At 32.7% G+C, this 9,946-nt stretch overlaps 4 protein-coding genes across 4 annotated transcripts; 3 read left to right on the top strand and 1 right to left on the bottom strand.

Annotated features, from left to right (window-relative positions):
- Positions 1-365: 365 nt before the first annotated feature.
- Positions 366-1,868, top strand: LOC139105327 (pupal cuticle protein 20; the record flags this gene model as incomplete). Its single annotated transcript, XM_070661337.1, has 4 exons — positions 366-666; positions 860-1,030; positions 1,212-1,451; positions 1,533-1,868. Coding segments are annotated over 4 exons (798 nt in total), but the record flags the coding sequence as incomplete, so codon positions are not given.
- A 1,499-nt stretch (positions 1,869-3,367) lies between these two features.
- On the top strand, positions 3,368-4,546 carry Rps26 (ribosomal protein S26). The gene is made up of 3 exons (XM_070661562.1): positions 3,368-3,486; positions 3,952-4,260; positions 4,457-4,546. The coding sequence occupies exons 1-3, from the start codon at positions 3,484-3,486 to the stop codon at positions 4,487-4,489; spliced, it is 345 nt and encodes a 114-aa protein (XP_070517663.1). The 5' UTR covers positions 3,368-3,483; the 3' UTR covers positions 4,490-4,546.
- Positions 4,547-4,572: 26 nt separating this feature from the next.
- On the bottom strand, positions 4,573-6,279 carry LOC139105449 (PEST proteolytic signal-containing nuclear protein). The gene is made up of 3 exons (XM_070661560.1): positions 6,138-6,279; positions 5,278-5,474; positions 4,573-5,187 (listed from the first exon to the last, which is right to left on the bottom strand). Exons 1-3 carry the CDS (start codon positions 6,169-6,171, stop codon positions 4,945-4,947), a joined length of 474 nt encoding a protein of 157 aa, XP_070517661.1. The 5' UTR covers positions 6,172-6,279; the 3' UTR covers positions 4,573-4,944.
- A 474-nt stretch (positions 6,280-6,753) lies between these two features.
- Positions 6,754-9,420, top strand: LOC139105326 (putative mediator of RNA polymerase II transcription subunit 26). Its single transcript, XM_070661336.1, has 2 exons — positions 6,754-7,017; positions 7,084-9,420. The coding sequence occupies exons 1-2, from the start codon at positions 6,754-6,756 to the stop codon at positions 9,418-9,420; spliced, it is 2,601 nt and encodes an 866-aa protein (XP_070517437.1).
- Positions 9,421-9,946: the final 526 nt, after the last annotated feature.

Here is a 9,946-nt window from a genome sequence, read left to right as displayed (position 1 = left end):
GTGCCTCTCGTCGAAGAGAATTCGTTGGCAAATCTTCGAGGAACGCATCGACGCCGGATTATCTCCAGCTACGATGCCATCCGCGATTGCTCGTCGCTGGGTGGGAGGAAGACGATCTTCGCGGGATAAGTATATAAGTACCCGATCTGGATACGTGCAAACCAATTATCGTCGTCGGTTTGGCGATATCGGTATACGATTTAAAGTAACGTCGTCCGAGTTTGATCGACGAGCATCTACACAGCCAGCGAAATGAAATCCGCGGTAGGATTCGGACGCAGAATGTAGACATATCCGTACTTTTTATCGTCGAAATCTAAAACAAAAATTCCGAATCAGTTCTTGAATAACTAGATATAATATAATTCCAATTGTTTCAACAGCTCGTCACTGTGCTACTGGCCGTCATCGGTACGTGCTATCCCGCAAGATTGGACTCTACTTATCTTCCGCCGAGTAGTGCCGGAAGTGCGGGCGGAGCAGGATTCATTCAGCCTCCATCTTCGGGACACGGTGGAAGTGGACCCGTTAAATATAGTGGCCCGGTTGGTTTTGGTGCTCCAGGTGGTTCCGGTGGTCCAAGTGGCCCCAGTGGTTTCGGTGGTCCTAGTGGCCATGGATCAAGTGGATTTGGTTTTGGGGGTGGTGGCAGTGCTTATACAAGTAGTAAGTTTGAACAAGAGTATAGTTATTGAAACAAGAAAATTTTCTTTTTTTTTTTTTTTTGAGTGTTTTATGGATCTTATTGCATTTTTATTACAATTATACGTGTAAAATTTATTATTAAATTATACTTTCCTTGAAAATTAATTTTTTAAACTCAATTACGCGAGTCTTAACATTTTTTTTCACATTTTAGCCGGATTTGGTGGTGGATCTAGTGGGCATGGTGCACAAGGTGAACGTGGTGGACACGGTCAAGAAATACCCATCATTTCTTACAGTAATGAAAACGCTGGTGATGGAAATTATCAATACAACTATGAAACTGGAAATGGTATTGCTGTACAAGAAACTGGTCATAAGCAAGGTAATTGGCGATTGCATTTCTATTTTTCAATTAAATTATTAGTTTTTCTCAATTACTGCAATTATATTTCGGTTAATAAACTTCGATGCGATTCGACTATGTATTCAGCCAATTTAAGTTTATAAGCTAAACAACGTTTGCTTTTAATATTTAACGTCAAAAGTTAATATTGACGTTGCAGGAGAATCCGAATCAGTGAGCGGATCTTTTTCTTATACCGGACCCGATGGTATGCAGTATTCGATCACGTATACGGCAGACGAGCATGGCTTTCACCCTCAAGGTGCTCATTTGCCGACACCGCCTCCGATTCCTCCGGAAATACAGCGAGGCGTTGAATTGGCTCTTGCTGCCGAAGCTAGGGGAGAGAATCAGGATGGAGGATATTTGCACGGAGGCAGCAACGGATATCTCAGCGGAGGTTCGAATAAAAATAAACATTAATTATACATATTAATATCTTATGCATGATTTGTTACTCTAAATTATATCATTATTTTAGGAAATAACTATGGCGACCACAGAAGCAACTCTTATCAGGGACCAAACTCGTACCAGGCTAGTTCAAGCGGTGGTTATCAGTACTAGACAGTTGATTGGCGAGGATCATCTATATGCATATAATATGCTGGCATGCATATCATCTTCCGTTTATCCGTCTTATGTACATATCATTCGCGCAATTTCCTTATTTATACAAAGTAACATGACTTTTATTTATAAAATATCAGTTCTCTAATTTTATTAAGTTGTTTTTATATATCTGCGCTTTTTAAATGTTATTATACCATCTTCAATAAGTGTATACTCATTAAATGTATACATGGCATCCCATTAGAACTACGATATATATCTGCGCATTATTTTTTATGCACTCAATACAATGTAATTATATATTAACTTCTATGCCGTATTTCTGAATAAAATTAAATAATATACTATCAGTAAATAAAATATGTGATTTACCCACGATTCCCGTCTGTCGTCGATTTATATTATATCTACATTATTAAATATTTTCTTGCCATATATGTATTACTGTGTAATTAATAAGAATTGTACAATTTTAATTAGAAACATTAGGCACATTTATATCTGTGCAATAATAACAAAAAATAAGAGCAGAAAATAACTTGACAGAAAATATGTTATTTGCTTATTGATATAAACATTGAAACACTATTTGACTGAATAGTACATATTTGAAAACATTGATACTTTATTTGCTGCACATATTAACATTTTAATATCATTATCTGTATATATAGTCATTCATTTACCAGCCACGTATTTTACTTTGAGAAGCCCATGTTAATATCCATGTTTTGTATTCTTTTTTTTTAATTTTTACTTGCTTATGCCTAGGATGTGTCTTGCATAATACAAACCATGTCTCATCCTTACACATATAATAACAGTCCTTGCAACGTAATTGCAATTTGCCTTTTGCTTTCAGGCCACAAATAGAATTATACATAGGTAGTACAGGTTGCAAAAAAAAACCTGTTTTATGGCTTAACAAATTATTTTGTAAACTTAATTTTTCTCCATTGGCCATGTAATGGATTCTGTGAACTGACACATTATGAATACTTGGAGTTATTAAAACTCTTGGAATCACAGAATTCACAGCTTGATATGCTGATCTCAAAATTGAACCAGTATTCATATTGACTGTAAAAAAATAATAATAATATTAATAAAATTGATATATACATTAATATAATGGCATAAAACTGTAAATTTGATTTTTTTTTTAATAAAAGAAAAATAAAACAAATGTGTTGCTTTTAAGTTTAAATGATAGGAAGTGAATCAAGGTTATAATCTAATTCCAATGATAACTAATACTAAACATTTTTAAGAGACTTCTAAACATATTCATGCAATTCTTTATAATGATAGTAACTATTTAAAATAGAAAGTTATTTAAATCACAGTCATGATTGTGTAATTATTTACAAAGATAGCATGATGTTGTAATTCAAAAAATTAACCTTAATGCTAACTATACTCACTAGAAAAGTGATAAAAAATTCGTATCAATTTATTAAATTATAAATTGTATGCGACAGGATACATAATTATTGTGCGAAAAATATATAAATAATAATATTACTCCACTATCCGTTTGGAAATTTACTCAGACTTTACTATACAGTATACTACTTCATGAACTATATCAAGCACTGAAAATGTACAACTCATGTCTAGATTCCACCGTGTATTTTGATTCCAAGCAAAATCGGACGTGACGTAAATGTTTTACGACGCTAGGCGTAGCCAATGACAATTGAATACTATACGACTTGAAAGGAAAATTTTGTTGGGTTAGGTGAAGTTGTAGATCGAAACACAGTTACCCATCTATCTTACGTTATAATATCATTGGATGCTTCCGATCCTTTCTACGTGTGATTCCTGGGTCTTTCGTGTATGACTGTCGTTGCAAAATGGTAATAAAGCTTGTTTGTCGCTTAGACTGCGCCCGAATTTTCGTACCATGTATCGTATACACGAAGTATTTTTGCTGTTACTAAAATCATACGTGAATTGCATTATGGAAACGTAAATTTCGTAAAACAGTCTTACTAAAGTTGCTCTTTCCCTCTAGGCTGGCCATGTGGTCGCCGCATTGTTTAATCATTGCGAAGATGTAATAAGCATCAAATATAATTTTAATTCTGAAAAAAAAAAAGATAATTAATGTTTGCAATTTACCGTGATCAATAAAGCGAAAATTCGACATATAATCGTGTGTATGTGTGTATGTGTATATGCGTGTGTATGTATGTACATATACAGTTATTTATACTTAATAATGTAGTATAATTTAATAATTTATTTATGTTTTACTTGCTTTTGCAAAAAGTTTATTTGATTATTGATATGTATCTAATTCTAATTTATTGATTTATTAGACTTGCAAACGCAGAAACGGTGGACGTGCTAAGCACGGTCGTGGCCATGTAAATCCGGTTCGCTGCACCAATTGTGCTCGCTGCGTCCCCAAGGATAAAGCCATCAAGAAATTTGTTATTCGTAATATTGTCGAGGCTGCTGCCGTCAGAGATATAACAGAGGCGAGCTTTTATCAGTCGTATCAGCTGCCGAAATTGTATGCCAAGCTTCATTATTGTGTATCCTGCGCTATTCACTCGAAAGTGGTACGAAATAGGTCCAAGGCAGATCGTCGGATAAGAACGCCTCCTGTCCGCAACTTTCCAAGAGTAATTATTTTTATAAGTAAACTTGACTTATAAATTTTAAAAAGCATAAATTTGTACATACAAGATATAATACGAGAGAAAGAAAATAATATTTGATATTGTTTCCAATAATAATTTGTACTAATGCAATTTTGGTCGTATAAGTGGATACAATTTTATATAAATTTAATTTAAATACAATATTTTTAATTTCCAGGATTTGCGCCAGGGTCAACAGAACAGGAAATAATTTTATTATGTAAACCTAATTTCACATAAATAAAAATTTATAAAAATAACACGAAAATGTTTCATCCATCTAATAACATTAAGTATCGATTTTAACATCATTATTTTTATTACTTTTAAAGAAAAATGGATAAAATATATGAAATATTTTATCGCAACATACAATTTGATAACAGGCTGATTTTAATCATCATTACATGAAAAAACATGAACTTGTCATGCTCCTACGTGAGCGGAAGTACTTTACATATATAAATTTATACATGATGTGCACCTTTAAAGTTTTTAGTTTGAAGCAATTTTTAAATTTGAGTTCTGCTAATGAATTACTTACATTTCATAAAAATACTTGCATTAGACTTCAGCAAGAATAAAGTTTCTAATAATTATTTAAAATTAATGTACAATAATTTTGCAGTATACACACATTTACACATACACACATAATAAGCAAAATCATTTGTTTGCCTCCTCCATTGCTTTCTTCAACGTTTTCTCAAATATTTTTTTCGAATCGCAGAATCCCTGTTTTGTTTTGCCGAATGAATTTGGCCCAGCTGACGTAGGGGTTTCGCGTCCGATATTTCGCATTCTCATCCTTGCCTCTGCTGGCATTTCTTCTGGTTCCTCATCTTCATCTGTGTTAAACACCGATGCTACCGTTGGTTTTGGTGCCGGTGTCGCTTTCACAGTTGACTTCTAATACAAAAAAAAAAAAAAAAAAAAAAAAAATTTACATCGTAAAAAAAATATGTATTCCATCGAAATTCATACAAATATTTTACTTACAGACACAGAACCTAGTTTAATTTGAATTCCTTTTTTTTCATTGCCACTTGTTTTTTTCCCAAAGCCAAACGCCAACTTCTGTTTCTTTACATCCGACTGATTGCAATCGTCCGTACTGCAACATTCAACCCTGAGCGGCGATCGATCCCTCCCTCTGTCATCCTCTCTCCTGTCCTCGGTTCTATAGAAACTTGACCCTGACAACGTCAAACACTGGCAAAGTTCAGATCAAGTTAAACAAAATTGATTTTTTAACCGGAAATCTTTAAGCGGGTTATGCTTAACGCAATGTTTATCCCTATAAATTCAACAATTAGAAATTAGATAAAACTACATAATTAAGTTAAAATGGTTTAGTCCTATAAAAGAGATATGCATATACATAATTATTTGGATACATAAATGATAATTATTTACATTTAATAGAAAACTAGCATACAAGTATTTATAAAATATTAATACATAAAAATTAAATTACTTTAACTTTAATTTTATACACACAATTTTATTTTAAACAAATCATTGGAGATTAATTTTTTTTTGAGCGATTAATTCGTAGGCAATTAATATTTTATGCAAAACCGTACACATACGTGTATCAGTCCAATAAATCGTGCGTGAAAATAATTATTCTATCCCGAATAAATCGTCCATTTTTACCAATGTAGATCAACTTCAACATCGCTTTAACTTACTGTCCATCTTTTTCTTACTTTTTAAAAGTAAGTAAAAAAAAGAAAATTAAACGAGGATCAAAGTAAAGCTACATTGGTGAAAAATGGATGAAAATGCTTCCGCTAGATTGTAACAAACGCTGATTACATTCATTGTTAACGTATAATAGATAAAATAAACAAAACCTTTTCTTTCGTCTCCGGTGTTTCTTCTGGACATTTCGTCGATATCCAGGGAACAAAGCAGGTCAAGTCAAATCGAGCGAAATTTGTACGAAGTACACGACATAACCTACAGACCGTTACTGAAAATCATCCATGAACATAGGAATATTTGAGATAAAATACTAAAGAGCGGGTTTAGACCTTGGCGCCTAACGCGGCAGAAAGCGGGAACCAATCAGAATAGTGACCGCTAGCTTTTGAGATTGACGTATTTTAAATCTAACAAAATACGCCGTAACCATGGTGATTAATTACATATTTTTCTCTCTCGGCGATAATACCAAATCTTATTTTAAAAATCTGTCATTAAGTTTGAACAATGATTTTTTCCCAGTAAACGTCGTATTAATTAAAATTTGTGTTTTAACAAAATTTATGATGAAAAGGTAAGATTGAAGAACACATATGTTAATAAAACAAAATATATAATTTTTCTTTTTCTTTTTTTTAATTTTCCAGGAAAATTTTTAATTGAAAGAAATTCCGAACGTAAAAGAATCGTTCGCATTTGCGTAATTAAAATTTATCAGATAAGATCGGAAAGTTTGAAGCCTATCGAATAGTATTGTTAGACGAGATGCAGTCTCCAAAAACTAGATTTAATTCTCAAGACAAATTTAAAAAGTCACATTTGACTTCTTTGCCACGATTGAAATGTTTTCCTACTGAAGAAATTAAGAAGCTAGACGATCCACCAATGTTCTCACCTCAACCAATTGCTTCTTTAATAATGCAACAAGATCCTCAAGAAACTGGAACTTTTTACACAGTTTCTTCTTCTGGAAATAATAACGAACATAATGATGCAACTTCTATCCAACTACAACCTCAACAATTAAAAGTAAATTTACACAAAATTCTTTATTATATTAATTAAACAATTTTAATATTTTTTTTATATTTTTAGATGGAAAATATTTGTAATGCAAGTCAGCAACACATTGTTGCTTGTCAGCCAGAAACTTGTAAAACTAATTCTGAAAATTTACCGATTCAAAGATCTTTGAGTACCTTGCACACAGTTGTTGATCAAAATCTCAAATCTTCTACTATACCTGAAAATCAATGTCAAGAATTAAATTGTGATAAAAATTTAACCAGTCACAAACAAATGCCTGTGCAAATGCAAAGACAGAACTCAACAACAATTGCACACAATGTTAATGAGTTACTAAATGATCAAATGGTGAATAATTGTCAAAATGTTCATCATACTCAGTATTCTCCACTGCAACAGAACAATCAGCAAATACAGCACAACATATATGATAAACAAATGTTGCCACAAATGCTTACACAAAAGGAATCAATGTCCAATTACCAACAACATTTATTTAACAATTCAGGAATGCATCACAGTCAATTATTTACTGTGCAAAGCTTTGGACAAGGAATGACTTCCCCACAAGATATGACGGTAAATCAGATGAGATTAATGCAGCATAATTTACCTAACTATCAACAAAATCTCAGATATTCCGATCGTTTTCAATCCATATGGCCACAAAATGATAGATGGAATCAGTATCGGCAGCATTTGCAGTTACCATCACAGTGGCAATATTATTGTCAAACGCACGGGACAAATTTAAATCAGCAAAATTTTGAAAGTCAAAATCAATGTACCCCGTTACAAAATCAGGCAAATCACAAACTTAATACTAGTCCGTCAACCGTGGAAATTTACAGCCAACGTGAAAGACAGAAGATATTGCAATTTACACCTGACATGATTCATGATCAAGAATTGTTAATTTCCACCATGAGACAGCAAGGTGTACCTGAAGAAGTAATGCGCCGTCAATTTGACGCGTTATTGAAGGAACAAAAAAGGTATTTAACTTACATCGCCCAGTTTCAACAAAAACCAGATATTCCAGATGAGACTAAAAAGACTAGAGTTGTCCGAAAAAGAACAGAAAAGGATGAAAAACCAGAATGGATGGTACGTATTACACCATCGCGAATAACGTACAAGGACATTGAAAAATTGAATGTACAAAAAGGAAATTTGAATGAACAGTATACAATAAATGACAAATCGTCAGAATATAAAATAATAGCCGATCAACAAAATAATCAACAGTTTAAAAATGAAGAAATATGCAACCAAGTTTTACCTCAGCAAATGCACGTTCAGATAAATCCTTATCAGTTACGGAAAACGACCAATTGGCCAAATAAAAATAATCATCGGATGTCTTGTGATCATACCGCTTGTCATTCGTGTAATCATCTGCAAAATGTATCGAGGAATTTATATAATTCAACTTCGAAATATGCGCAACATCCATGCAACATGCATTATAATCTATGTTTTCCATATTCTAATTCACAAGAAGTTTGGTCTAAAGCTAAAGAATATAACTCAAATTTACTACCTCCGCTTGAAAATAAAAGGCCTATTGAAACTTCCAGTCTACTAAAGATGCGAAAATACAAAGAAATAATTTGCCCTCAAAAGCGTAATAATGGTCTTCAAGATTTGGATAGTATTCAAAAGACGTTGGAAACATTGAAGAATCCAACACGTAGGAAAGGCTTCGAGCACCTCGCTAATTTAGCCAAGAAAAAGCCTATCGTTAGACTGAATGGTATACAAAATTTCAACGAGATCCCAGAAAACATGCAGCCGCAACTATCAACAGAATCCGCGCTATCTCAGAAAAAAATTTCGGCGAATGGTTTGGAGAACAGTAGAAATTTGAATAATCCGCATTTACGTGTCTTACGACCTAAAAGAGCTGACGAACTTTTAGCGATGGAATACCCGCGACAAAAAGAAAACGCGAGAAATTATTACAACATGCAAACTGAAAGGGATAACAATACAGTGACGACTTTGCAAAATCAAAATATGCTTTCTCCTTTGCGCAATCATTTGTACGGATCAGTTCCTTACGATCGACAAAACAGATCTATTGTACAAGAAGGCAATAACGAGATGACCTTCCAATACGAAGATGCTGCAGCCCCACGTTATCATCAAATGCAGCAATACTATTCTAACGAGCACGACCCGTTGGGTCACACTGGTGGCCAGGGTGACGTCGCGTGCATGCAATATCCAAATGCACCAGATGCGACGAAAATTAATCGTGCTGCCGGTGATACTGCCGAGAAACTAAATGTCGAAGAAACAAAGAAACGCGTAAGCAGGGCACAAATAATGCAAGGAACAAACGCTTTTAGCCAACCGGAAATTCGTGAGACAAAGTCTATTGCTGGTATCACGTATCCTTAACTATATTAGATATATTCGTTATTTCGCTGGATTAATTAATCGCAAGCGAAGTATATATTATTCTATATATATCGTATATTTTGTAATATATACATTTAATGAAATTAACAGAACAATTCTATTTTAGTATGAATATTATAAATTAAATTCATTGTAAGATTAAGGAAAAATGTAAATTTTTATATTAATATGTGAATATGTATTGTAATTTTACAGTTTTATTTTTCTAATTTTGTTTATAACACCTACTATATATTTTTATATTAATTTTTTTTTATATTGTGTTGCAAATATATATATTTATACTATCAAGTATAAAATGTACAACTTTTTAAAAGTATAGTAAATAAATTTTTAAAGATGTTAGGTTTTATTGAACCTTATAATACAACAGAAATTAATATCATTATCATTTTATTATATCTTATTTAATTTAATTTCGTTTAATTTTGCTCGATTTTATTTTTATTTTATTTTACCATATTTAATCTTATTTAATTTAATTTAATTTTAATATGTCTGATTT

This window comes from Cardiocondyla obscurior, linkage group LG09, assembly GCF_019399895.1.
Source record: "Cardiocondyla obscurior isolate alpha-2009 linkage group LG09, Cobs3.1, whole genome shotgun sequence".
Taxonomy (NCBI): domain Eukaryota; kingdom Metazoa; phylum Arthropoda; class Insecta; order Hymenoptera; family Formicidae; genus Cardiocondyla; species Cardiocondyla obscurior.
This window is presented reverse-complemented; position numbering and strand designations above follow the sequence as displayed.

Bases quoted from the DNA above. Each gene is read 5' to 3' on its own strand.
- Rps26 (XM_070661562.1), top strand. The intron at 4,261-4,456 runs GTAATTATTTTT...TTTAATTTCCAG, and splicing joins CTGTCCGCAACTTTCCAAGA to GATTTGCGCCAGGGTCAACA.
- LOC139105449 (XM_070661560.1), bottom strand. From the start codon at position 6,171: ATGTCCAGAAGAAACACCGGAGACGAAAGAAAAG. The intron at 5,475-6,137 runs GTTTTGTTTATT...TGACGTTGTCAG, and splicing joins CACCGGAGACGAAAGAAAAG to GGTCAAGTTTCTATAGAACC. The intron at 5,188-5,277 runs GTAAGTAAAATA...TTTTTGTATTAG, and splicing joins TTAAACTAGGTTCTGTGTCT to AAGTCAACTGTGAAAGCGAC.
- LOC139105326 (XM_070661336.1), top strand. From the start codon at position 6,754: ATGCAGTCTCCAAAAACTAGATTTAATTCTCAAGACAAATTTAAAAAG. The intron at 7,018-7,083 runs GTAAATTTACAC...TTATATTTTTAG, and splicing joins TACAACCTCAACAATTAAAA to ATGGAAAATATTTGTAATGC.